At 38.7% G+C, this 13,456-nt stretch overlaps 1 protein-coding gene across 1 annotated transcript; it reads left to right on the top strand.

Annotated features, from left to right (window-relative positions):
- Positions 1-47: 47 nt before the first annotated feature.
- On the top strand, positions 48-4,363 carry LOC139103230 (delta-like protein C). The gene is made up of 7 exons (XM_070657706.1): positions 48-538; positions 1,373-1,476; positions 1,675-1,831; positions 2,379-2,501; positions 2,847-2,977; positions 3,380-3,656; positions 3,800-4,363. Exons 1-7 carry the CDS (start codon positions 399-401, stop codon positions 4,128-4,130), a joined length of 1,263 nt encoding a protein of 420 aa, XP_070513807.1. The 5' UTR covers positions 48-398; the 3' UTR covers positions 4,131-4,363.
- The last annotated feature ends 9,093 nt before the right edge of the window (positions 4,364-13,456 follow it).

Here is a 13,456-nt window from a genome sequence, read left to right as displayed (position 1 = left end):
TTTATCAAAAAAAAAAAAAAAAAAAAAAAAACTCGGAGGTCGAGAGCTCTTATCAGGGGGAAAAAAAATCGAACAAAGAACCTGCTGCAACTACGGACATTGAAGAGTATCTTAAGAGATCCTTCGATTTTCGAAAAAAAAATCTCTTTCAAAGAAGACTCTTTCTCTCTACTTTCCTCAGGCTCACTTCTCGTTCGCAAAGTACGTTGAACTCAAATGACGTACTCGCGATGAGTCGACAAAAAACTCCGAGCTGTACCAGGCGAACGTATGTTACTCATGTACGAGCACACAGGCATAACGAAAAGTATGCCGTGGCCTCGAACAAGGTCCCGTTATCCTAGGCTTCGCCTTGAACGTCTTCGTTCTACCAGTCTTGACTCGGAAGTCAAGTTAAAATGATGATACCACTGCTCTTCGTCACCTTCTTGGTCAACTTTCCTCATCAACTCGCACAATCGAACGCGAACAATGGATTAATCAAGATTGCTGCATTAGGAGTATCTGTGCTGCCTGTTGGATTCGCCGCCGGACCGAGGTACCGTAAATCACAATCTATTTTAACACTGCCCAGAAGTAGTTCATTCGAAAATAACGAGAAATTTTTTATCACTTTTTTATATACGTATGTATTTAATATATAAATATATGTATATCATTTATACATATTTTTATAATTTTTTTATTTAAATCTTTTAATTGCATATTGTAATCTCGAGTATTACAACAATTTGTCTGTTGTTAATTAATTGATATTATCTGTAAACAATAAAAATGTATCTTTCACGAGAATATAAGCTAAGAATTAATTTTTCTCTTATTTTCTTCATGAGCTACTCAACCAACGATACCTTGCCGCTGCAATCGATCAGTTTGAATAGGAATAAACAATCATAATTGCGACTGAAGTAGCACACCGGGCTTTAATAGATTTCAACGATGTCAATGTCATTCTAATTAATCGAGACTTTCTTATCTTCGCGTATGCATCAACTACAAGTGATTTTTAAGCCAGCAAGTTCGCGTAAAGTGGGCGGCAATCCTTTCTGTGCGTTAATCACCTTGCACATTCTAGAACCGTTCTCGAACGTCGTTTTCCTTGGCACGATAGTGATTAAATTTTTTGTCACGCGAGAAAATGTATTTCTACAACTACTAAACGTTTGTCTGGTTTATTAAAACACGAGGAATCCCCCTAAGAAACTATCCATATAACATTTCGCAATTTTTGCATATTGATAGTAGGTATTTATGTCACCACTTCCTCCGATTAACGAGAATACGAGGTCTCGTAATAATAACGATTAATAAGTTAATTCGTTACCTCTAGATTAAAAGCGCTTTTACCAAACATTGATCCTTAATCCTTCAGATACGTTCCAAAATGGAAAAAGCAAGCGTGCGAAATACCAGCGTCCCAACATCCGAACTCGCATTACGTTTGCGACGAAGCTGGCGAAGTGAAATGTTTACCAGGTATTTAAAAGAGTTGGATTATTAAATTAAATTAAGCTCTACAGGTAAAAAAATTAAATCAATCATACGTATCGAAAAACAAAAGAGTAATTAAAAGCGTAACCTTTATAATAATAAGTAATGCAAATGTTTGATATGACTCTTTTATTATTATTCTTTAATAATCTGATTCGACGTTACTAATAAAATATTACGCAGGATGGACCGGAGATCTTTGTGACGTACCGATTTGCCGCAAGGGTTGCGACCCCCTCCAAGGTTACTGCCGGCGACCGGGAGAATGCCGTTGTAAATTAGGTTTTTACGGCGACTTGTGCGATAAATGTGTGGCTTTACCGGGATGTCAACACGGAAGGTACGATTATTTAATTTAACATTATAAAAGAAATTACTCTTTAAAGCGCATGGAAGTGAATAAATCAATGTATAATTAATTCTAGCTATTTTATAACTTTTTGCATTTTTTAACGTAAATAACAGATCATTAATTTTCATTATTAAATAATATGTAGTAAGAGTATTTTTTTTTTTTTTTAATTTATGCCGAACGTGAAAAGTAAAATATTTATATCCGCTTGTGGAAAAGATTGAACTTTTAATTAATCCCTCATCGATCTCTCGTAACGTCCGATAACTTTGTAACAATTATGCTAAATAACAGAGCAACGCACCTACGCAGCTATAACGTGATACGATTTATCGTGCGGCACACGTACGTTATAAATTGAACGCCGCTTGAATAACAGCTCGTATCAGCTACGCTTTGCTTTCACCTTGGGTGAGCGAACGAGCCTAATTTCCGTGTAACACGAACCGCTTCCTCGCTCGAAGCACTCTCTTGTGACCATCGATCGATTTCGTTTCGATAGACAAGGATTTGACGTTGAGATTTTCACTTTCAGGTGTAACGTGAGCTTCGAGTGCTCCTGTGATCCCGGTTGGAAAGGCATGTTCTGCTCTGAACCTATTTGCGCGCCCGATTGCCTCTCCACTCAGGGTTACTGCGAGAAACCCGGCGAATGCAGGTGATTAATCTTGCACCTCCTTACGCATACACGTGCGCGCTCTATATTTTCCCGAACATTTCCCACAGGATCAATTTTACGTTATCGAAATGTCGAGCTTACCAAAAATTAATTTTATAAATTTTATTCGTTAAGAAAGCTAAATTATTTTGCGGACGTTAAAATATTAGTAAAACGCAAAAGATGAATATTCCAAAAATAATTTAAATATAAATATAGAGCTCAAATGTGTTAAGCGCAAAAATGTGCTGGTGGAAATAATGCAATGTAACCGCCAGGATTTTATCGGGAGAATTACCCCCGAAAAGAAGAGAAATCAAAGCCTAACGTGCTGCTTTTCTTCAGATGTCGTTTAGGTTGGCAAGGCCCTAAGTGCAAACAGTGCGCGGTTCTACCCGGTTGTGGCCACGGGACCTGTCAAGGTCCTCTTGAATGTCGATGTGATCCGGGTTGGACCGGACTACTTTGTCAAACACGTGAGTTTATTCTTCAGAGCAAATAAAAGAGAAACTCTCGACAGAATAAACGGAAACGTGACTATCAACGAGAATCACCTTAGTTTTCGTCTGTATGAATAGCGAAGAATAAGAAAGACGAAGCTCCTCTTCAACACATGCGCAAGATTCTTCGTTGACCGACTTCGACGCGTATAAAAATATTGCATATACATACATTAAGACGCGCGAGACCAAAAAATAATAATATTTTAAGTCACGTATGTTTGCTGACTAACAATCTCCTCGGAATCGTTAAATACAGTTCTTCTTTTCTTTTTTTAAATTAAATAGACAAGTATTTCATTTATGTAATTTTTCTTTTTAAATTGAAACTAAATCAAATAATGCGATAATAAACTAATAAAATGCCGCATTTATTAGCGGTTTGCGCTCAAGGATGTAGTCGAGAACACGGAGGATGTAGACGACCGGGTACGTGCAGATGCCGAGTTGGTTGGACGGGGCCTAATTGCACCGAATGCGTTCCGTATCCTGGATGCGTACACGGATCGTGTAAACGACCATGGGAATGTCGATGCGAACCCGGGTGGGCTGGTGATCTGTGCAACGAAAAGCTCACCTACTGCGACGAACATCCAGACATTTGTCGAAACAACGCTACTTGCATCAGCATGACTCACGAGGACGGAGATTACAGGTGAGATTAATTCGATCGAGAAACTTTTAATCGATAATTACGTCCCGCAAACTTACACTCAATCACGTCACTTCCCTTACGAAAATGTAATCTACGAAAATTATGTATGTCTAAAATATTTTTTCTTTACTTTTTTTTCGCAGATGCATCTGTCCCTTGGGTTATATGGGCCGGCAGTGTCAGATAAAAACTATGATGCCATCGATGGAGCTAATACCGCCGATGCCTGACGCGACTATGGAATTATCGCAAGGCATTCAAGGCCTCGCGAATAAACCGAGTATCGAAGAAATCTCAAACGGAGACGAGTATAATAAAAAACCTCCCAAAGAAGAAGAGCAAACCGCGGAGCCTCTCGAACCCATTGTAATCACAGATCCGCCGACTACAACCACCGTGGATCCAGCTGCGACGGCAGGAAAATGGCCAACGGAAGCGGCGACTACCGAAAGAGACGACGAGAATGAGACGTAAAATCGAATGATCGTCTAAACGTTCGTGCATTTATTTTTATTTATTTATTATTTATTTATTTTATTATTTTTTATTTAATGCTCGATAAAGTTAATCGACAAAAATGCTCCCTAAAAATAATTCCCGGCGCTACCGTAAACTGTAATACAACTTAAAAAAAGTGCTAAAAAATTTGTTATTTTATAATATTTACTGATTATAATTTTTATCGATTTATTGTATGCATCAAACGATAAAACTTATACATATATTGCAAAACAGATATATATTTAATATCACAATATTATTTTTATTTAAAGGTATCTATTGAAATTTAAATAAGTATTTTACATTTTTTTTCTTTACTATTTTACTACATTTCTTTTACCACTATAGTCCTTTACTCTTACCGTTATTAAAATATCAAATAAAACGGTACATAATTGAAAGATCCTACAATTTTTTTTTCTCTCTCTTTGTAAATTTATGACGATTCTCAAATAAACCGATAAGAGCTTCCTATCTGTCGAATTTTGCTGTAATACGAACACGGACAAATCCTGAGTCTCGAGTTAGGCTGACGACACGAAGATTTTCAAGAAAGCTGCCTATCTCTGGGATCGATTATTTCTACGCCCAGTGGACGTAGGATGCAAGACGTAAGATATCTGAGGGGTATCCAACAAATAAGAGATAAACAAAGAAAGGGAGAGAGAGGGAGATAAAGAAAGAAAGAAAAAAAAAAGAGATAAGCCCGCGCACTGAGCGCATAAACCACTCTCAAAGTCACGCTTCGGTGATCACACATTCGATTCGATCCCTGGATTGTGCGTGTACATGTGCCGTTTTCACAGGTATACCGCCGCAATCGGCTTCCCACATAATCGATCGCAGCCAGGAGAGTTACATGCGTCGCTTACGTAATACCGTCATCGACTGCATTTCGCCCTCCATTTCGCCGGATAAAGGGACACTCATTGAATACGTGAGAAATCGAATATCAAATAGCGACGAAACACAATCGCATTTACTTTCGAAGTAAGAATCGCTACTGCTTAGATTTTTTTTAATTTAAATTTTAAGAATATTAATGAAAGATTAATGCATCAACGTTATTTAACGCGTAAAGATACATGCGATTTCGCGACAGTTTCGATTTTCCTTTCTTTCCTGCATTTCTCAATTACGTTCAATAAATGATTATGACACGATAGATAACGAAAATTATAAGGTTTACCGTGCATTTATTATATGTCGGTGATTGCGTTGCGTCATGTTATACGGGGTGATCTTGCAAATTGGCTTTTATAATATCTATACATTTCTCGATCAATTTATTATCGATTTCTCTTTAATAAAACATATTTAAAAAAAAAGATAAAATAAAATAAAATAATTGTAATCAAAAATCAGCGAAACATTCCGTATACTGAGATACTAACCAAACGCGTGTTCGATACGTTCTCTGTGATAGATCGATTCGCCTCTAGGTATGGATTAAACCTACCGATTCCGCATCTTTCGTTGTGCATTTTAGCGATAAAATCGGTACTACGATAAAGTAACTTTCTATACCGTTGTCATATATAGATACATATAAAATGGCAATGCACGTTGCTATTTTCATTAGAGTTATTCACGGAATGTGGTTCGGCATATTTTTATATTTTTTTAATTCTTTTTTATTTTTCGTTAAGATTTAAATCCGCATTCTTAATACTTGCCCGAGCTAAAGCATTAAAGGAAGATTGTAAGCTATAATACTTTCGTAATGTAACGTATCAAATTTTCACTTTTCCAAACGTGAAATTAACGGAGCTAGGTATTAGTTTTGTCGCATAATTATTTTTGTCTTAAGTTTTAATAGATTATACCCTTGTTCACCTAAAAGGAAGATAATATCACGCATAAAACGGCACTAAGTAACGCGATAAAATAATTGTATAGTTGTTTACCTAACAGGCAGAGCTGTAAAAATGATCGCATTTTACGAAACAAGGCTAATTGCGGCGCTTGACATAACGGCACAAAGACCAACGATCTGTCACAACAGATATAATTAGCACGCGAAGTGGCTCTCGTCATCGTGTAAAAGTCTGGGGCTGAATAAATGCAGTCGCTTTATTACCACCTTAATTTACGTAGAGATGTCGTAAAAGTCATTGCAGAAAAATTGGAAAAAATAAAAAAGAAATACGCCGTTAAACCCCGCCTTAACATTATTTGAAGCTATTTTGTTAAAATCATCGACATCGTTTATATCTACATTATTATTAATTAATTGCATAAGCCTCTTAAAAAAAACAAGATAAATATAAAAACATCAAATACGTAAACGTCAAATACTTGTATTATGTATACTTTAAATTAAAATATCTTAAATACTTATGTATAAAAAATTGAAGAAAATTCAAGCTAGTAAAAATTTAATTTAATATTTTAATGTAATAAAAAGGTAACTTTTAATACAAATCTATTTAAAAAGTGAAACAATTATAAAAACTAATTAAATATAAATTTCTGTTCTCTAATAATGATAAAATTGTATTTATCTTTTAATTATACGTTTTAATAAAAACAAAATTAAGTAAAGGAGCACTTTAATAATTTGTTACATTTTCTTATCGTGTTAAAATCATAATTACTGTTGCGCTGTAATTGCTTTTGTGGCACGTGGTGCATAATAAAGAAATATCTATCTTAAAGCGCGAAGCGTTAGCATTTATTCGCCATATTCGTCATGCGGTTAAATCTGTACACGTCCCGGCTAATGAAATGACGAGATAATCGGGAAATCTAGTAGAATACGTAACCATTATCCTCGTAACACTGTGTGAGAATGTCGTACTTAAAAATTTTCGTCGATTTCCTACTCTCGATAACCGCGATATCATCGAAAAGCAAAAGACATCGAGAATGTGAAAGCCGAAAATTATACATTGCAACTTTTTTTTTTTTTGCCACGAAGCTTACGTTGGAACTGTGGACTTTGAGCTTCTCTACAAGATTAACGAAGCATGTTAAGCTGCCCTTAAGTCGTTAGCTACACGTGGGAACGAGATCGAAAGAAAAAAAAAAAAAAAAAGACGCAAGAGTACATCGAGTAAATCGATGACGCGAGCGGCTGGCTGCTTCTAGAGCGAAACGACCCAGATTCTACCGTACGTGCGCGTGTAATAAGATTGGTATTACATCAGAGAGCAATATATATACTCGGGCAAAGGTATGTATATTTACCATCACTGAGCGCAATCTTTAAGATCCATCTATAGACATTCAAAGAGCTTTACACTTTTGAATTTTAAATGCTTCCTATAATAAATTTGCAAATATCTAAGGCTTTAACAGACAAAATGCTGAGCGATCCTTTGATAGGAATTTTTAATTAATTTTTAATAATACTTCGTTCTTTTGTATTTACCCGCAAGAATGCACGGATAAAAAGGAAATTAATGATCTCGATTCGACTTTGTAGGAGCGCTTAATTTTCAATATGACAATCGTTCAGAAAGCACGATCAATGATATCAAGTGTGTGCAATTGCGGATCTGGAATTTTTTGATCGCGAATGCGAGAACGGCGAAGGGCGAAAGGGAAACAGCTCTCTCGTGAAAGCCCCCCTTTTCCCCCTTCCGCTTGAGCAATCTCGCTTTTCCTGTTCTCCGTCGTTCCAGAGTACACGCTCGAAATTCCGACCGACATCCGGCGCGGAGGGAAATATTTGCGCAATATTTCCGGACGAAAGAATCGAGAAAAAAAAAAGAAAAATATTTCTCGCTCTTACAATCATTAATTTAAATTATAATTAAGCTACGAAAAATTTAATTATACGCGTCTACAAGTGATTTTCAAAAGATATATGCGATCGTAATATATGTCATAAAATTGCAAATAGAATTAAAATGGGTTTCAATTTTTTATAAATATTCCAAGTAATTAGAGTAAGCTCAGGTGTTAAAAAAAAATTAATTAAATTCATAAACTTTTTAAATATATTTAAATATATCAAATAGTGTTATATTAGGTTCGGTAGGAATAAAATAACGCGGGAATAAGGCAAATGAAACAGATATATTGAGCTCTTGTCTCTGAGGCTCGCTGAGCGATACTGATACTTCGTTGCTACCGGCGAGGCCTCGCACCGAAAAACAAATGAAAAACGCGCGAGGAACCGGCAACGCTTCGCTATCACTCTGCCACACACACACACATACATGGGCATCTTAATGCCAACGCGGGAAGAGATACGTGCTACGCGCAAATCTAACAAATAGAAACGAAGAAATCTATTAATTCGTACTTCGAAAGTAAAAAGAAAGGATATTAATTTTCAAACTAAATGAGACATGCTACTCAACGAAATCTTTCAATGGAATGATATTGGAAAATTCCGACAAGGCTTGCCTCACGCCTGTATTCGCACACATCCACGTGTTACGTGCTTGCAAAGTGGTTGCAATGATTAACGAACCTGGTCGCTTCTGTTTCTTAAGTGCACCCTTCACTAGATTCCGCGCGGATGCAATCGATATCGCGTTTCATATTATGCATTTACGATACAACAACAATGTTGCAACGGTTTCCAGCGATGGTACGAATACATATCGAACGAGTCATCATGGGTAAAGCAATTAAAAATTGCAAAATAATTGTTTTCGCGCAAGTTTTAAATTTTAGAAAATAATATTCATTTTATAATTTATAATGAAACAATAAACGGATTATAATAAAAAATGGAAAACGTACACGAGACTCGGTTATTAATGTTCCTGCTTTTTCTTTTCCTTTTTTTTTTCTCTTTTTTCTTTTTTTTTATCTTTCAAGAATTTCATGGCCGTCGCGTAAATACCCGAAAAATTGCAACGTACGAGCTAACATTTATGGCATCGGACTTGTAATAAATCTCACGTGTGAAAATTGACCCAAGTATCCACTTGCAATAGCGCATAATCTACATATCATTTGTGGGAGGTCAACCGCGTAAACAGAATTACGGCATGCCGATAATAAACAGTCAGATATCAAATTACTAGACTTGGATTGTAACTCGAAATCGATTTTGCTTGAACGCACGTCCAACAACATAACAATGGGATAACACACGGTTTATAGCTCCTGTTTCACGATACTCGATCGTCAGCTACGACATTAATCAATAATTACCACTAAAATAATTCATAAAAATTTTTTCTTTTTTTTTCTACGGTGTCTAACTAAAATATCATGTTGCTTGACTCGAAATTCCAAGGAAGTCTATCTTAAGAGATTAATTACATGAAACCAGTCATTAGTTACGAATAAAATATACATGTAATTTGCTGTGCATGTTCTAATGCCAAAAAAAAAAAAAAAAAAAAAAACAAAATCGCGACAAATTTACATCACGTCGTATTCTTATTATATTAATAAAAATAGAAATAATTTAATCAAATATTAACGTAATAATCCGCACGGATAAGTGCATCAACGTCTTTAAATCGCAAAATCAACCAACGCGATCGCGTTCGCAATTGCGAGAAAATAGAAATCAACTAACGATCGATTGAGATTAGTATCGCAAGACTTAATCGTAGGCATCCTGGTCGGAACTGCTTTTCTGCTTAATTGACCGGAACGATTTAACTTTACATGCGTGAGATTTTGCAGCTTCCACGCATTCGCTGGCGTACAATGTTAGTAGATTTTCATAAAAATGCACATATTAATTGGAAGACTCTATGACTTTATCAACTCTTCATTTCATAATTTTATGCGAATATATTTTAATTCGGAATTAAACTACAATCCTTCTTTTCCTCAGAAAACTGTCTAAAATATAATAATATTCCAATATACGTTTAAATACAAAAATTTCCACTGAAAATATTCATTCTAAGAGATCAAAATTTGCCTAATCATCCAACGCCGTTAAAGACGATGACGCGAAGATTAAGTACCACGAGTGGAATACATTCTAATTGCACCAAGGAGATTCAATTAGATACGATCACCTACCGCGTTAACGCAATTAATTAGTATCACCCCCGCGGGCTAAGCTTCTCACTGAGTCAATCGAGACACCGACAAACAACGACATACAATCGAGAAGACCAAAGGGAAGAGAATTAGCCGCGAGCGGGAAATATCCCGCGGCGGTTCTCGTGTCAAAGAGAGCGAGAGGCGGGAGAAAGAACGAAAGAGCTAATCTTCGACGCTCGCGACCTACGGCAAGAAGTTCTCTGCCACGGCCAGTAGCAGCGAATTAAGGTTACGAGTCGCCTCGATTCTCGCACGGCGTCCGACCTTGCTATTGTTCGTCCGGGCATTGTGACCCCGAGCTGACCACGCGAGGCGTTCGAGATCGTTAACGGGCGCCACCTTAACAGCGAATCGCTGATAAAAGGCGGATCGACAGCCTTCGCGGCGCGTGCCGCGTGCCACCTTTGATTTACGCAAATATCATTGTGATCGATATCGTTCACAGCGCATTTGTCGTATCCTATATAGCGACACGCCCGTGAAATAATCGACGCGAGTGATGTATGAACGCCTCGTGCAACGCGGCGCAGATGTGTTTTAGAATTGGCACTCCTCTGACCTGAACGAGAATACGTTTCGCGATGAAGCTTACATCGAGTATTAATATCCCACAGATATTTACGAAATTAAAATAAATTCTTCAAATTCTCCAATACGTATGTAAATGTAATTAAGCACGGTTAAAATTTTTTTTTATCAATCAAAATAATTAAATTAAATTAATAAAGTTAAAAAAAATTAATGTAAATTACTACCTATAGTAGACGTAAAGTTACAGTACAACGAATTTAATGAGTTTACGCAAATAATAATTTTAATAATTTTTATAAAATTACATAAACATTTTTTTTTTTTTTTTTTAAATTCATAGATTTAATTATAAAATTCTCACAGCTATGCGTTACTTTTTACAATATTTACCGAGTGTTTTCACATTGCAATTTCGCAGTATTATAGTTAGCAATTTATGATTTAGTTGCGACTTCGTTTACAGTGCGCTAACACAAACGCTTACGAAAGAATGAGTTATCGTTAACGAATAAACACGGCGACGGGCGTTAAGTACGCTCGATCGGCGTGGAAATATACGCTGAGGTTTTAGCGTGAATTACGTTGCGGGCGCCTGATCGAAAGTGCCGTTGCATAATGCCGGGAAAATTCGATTGAACGTCTCGCAAATGTGGCGTTGCGTGGCTCAAGTATCACCCCGTGTCTCGCGACAAGTATTATGCGCGTCGTTCATTACATTAGCGCGGTAATGGGAAAATTATCACGGCGGATCGTTGCGAGTCGCCGCCCGCCGATATTGCTCGCCGAATTCCTCCTCATCGTGTGGCAATAATCTACGCGCGCGGTTTTCGGAAACGAGACCGGTAATTATTTGTAAAGGCATTTCGTAATTATTCGTAAAATTCGAGATCGAGAGAGGCCGCCTCTCGCGAATGAAATACGCCCCGGATAATTGCACCGCGGATAATTACTCGCGGCAGTTCGAAAAATATTATTGCGAAACGCACGAGGTGAATTTACGTTCATGCTCTGGATTATTTAAAGTACAATGGATCGTAAGCTGTATAGATACAAAGAAAGAAAATTTAGTTCTTTTTAGAAAAAGAAAAAAGTGTGGAAAACAGCGAGACTCGCGGACGGGTCGATGACTTCACGAGCGATCGTTGATATTTGAAGTACCTATCTCGATGTAACATTTTGGCCGCAAATAAAAAGTAAGAGAGACGACGCGGCTGTATAAAAAGACCGGCCCCGTGCGAATCAAGGTTCTCTCTCGGTAATAAAGACGTTATACAGTTCGCTCGGAATTATTTAATCCATCCTCTCAAAAAAAATATAAAGTATTGCCTACAACATCAGAAGTTTGGATCCGAGTTTGGAAATACGCCTACACAAGTGGATCGATATTAAAAGCACGGGAAAACAGTACGCGCAACGCGGTAATCAAGTGCACGGCAAGATCTCGGAAAAGAGAGAGAGAGAGAGTCGTAATGAGTCGTTCGGGTCGCGAGATTTATTAAAAACATAGAAGCTACTCACCGGCGATGATCGAACGCAGGCTGAACGACAGCTATTTCTCTCTGATTCTCCGACAGCTCCCGATCCTCCTTCGGCAGTCATCGTTGCACTGGCAAGATCCGTTACGCACACACGCGCGTACATCACACATACACTCAGGACTGAGCGTACGTGATACACTAGACAAAAGCACTAAACCATTGAGCACAAGGCTCAACCACACGCGATATATGATTAAACGCGACGTCGATGAACGTCCGTTTGACGAACAGACTCGCGATCGCAACCGGCTTGTCGATCGTAAACTTGTTCGGCACTTTCTTCACCTTGACGAGTGTCGCCCTGTCGCCGGTATCAAACATAGCTAACAACGGCGGACTCGAATAATAATCCTCCGGTACCTCACGCCTCTCGTCCACTTTTCGATGCTCCTCGATGCTCCCCGATGCTCCCCGATGCTCCTCGGTGCTCCTCGGTGCTCTCCTTGATACCCGATGATGCTCGCAGAATAGGACTCGGCCGGCGACGATTACGAAGCAAGCAAATGTCGTCACGGAGCTACGGTCGAAGATCGGCTTGTCGATCGTAAACTTGTTCGGCACTTTCTTCACCTTGACGAGTGTCGCCCTGTCGCCGGTATCAAACATAGCTAACAACGGCGGACTCGAATAATAATCCTCCGGTACTTCACGCCTCTCGTCCACTTTTCGATGCTCCTCGATGCTCCCCGATGCTCCTCGGTGCTCCTCGGTGCTCTCCTTGATACCCGATGATGCTCGCGGAATGGGACTCGGCCGGCGACGATTACGAAGCAAGCAAATGTCGTCACGGAGCTACGGTCGAAGATCGTCCGGCGAGGCATTGCGCGGATCCGCGATCGAGAGAGTCCACGCCGACGGCGTTGAGGCCGCGTTGACACGATCGTTCACGGTAGAATTCGGCACCTCCCGACACTACGCACGGTATTGCTACGCGACCGGAAAATGGCGCACGACGTTCGTTACGTGCTCGTCCTCCCGCACGGCTCGGTCACTCACCGGTAATGCGTGGTGAGTCGAGCGACACCGACTAGCCGACGGCTCATTAAATAACTTTTGGCGGTCACGTGACCGGCGATCTTGCAGTCAACTTCAATTCGGCGCGCAATTATAAGGGCACGTCGTAACGCGATTCAAACGTAAAGAGACATCGTTCCTCGTTTCAAGCTGCGCTTTTCTCGTTTGCAAATTTAAAGTACGGTTGGTTACGCGACGCGATTTCGCCGGGTGTGCGTAACGTTATTTCATCCGCCCCGGCTAAAA

This window comes from Cardiocondyla obscurior, linkage group LG06 (genome assembly GCF_019399895.1).
Source record: "Cardiocondyla obscurior isolate alpha-2009 linkage group LG06, Cobs3.1, whole genome shotgun sequence".
In the NCBI taxonomy this organism is placed as follows: Eukaryota; Metazoa; Arthropoda; class Insecta; order Hymenoptera; family Formicidae; genus Cardiocondyla; species Cardiocondyla obscurior.
The sequence above is the reverse complement of the archived record's forward strand: the minus strand, read 5'-3'. Positions and strand labels throughout refer to the sequence as shown.

Excerpts from the sequence above, each read along its gene's own strand:
- LOC139103230 (XM_070657706.1), top strand. The coding sequence starts at position 399 with ATGATGATACCACTGCTCTTCGTCACCTTCTTGGTCAACTTTCCTCAT. Across the intron at positions 539-1,372 it reads GGATTCGCCGCCGGACCGAG|ATACGTTCCAAAATGGAAAA; the intron begins GTACCGTAAATC and ends TTAATCCTTCAG. Across the intron at positions 2,502-2,846 it reads GAGAAACCCGGCGAATGCAG|ATGTCGTTTAGGTTGGCAAG; the intron begins GTGATTAATCTT and ends GCTTTTCTTCAG.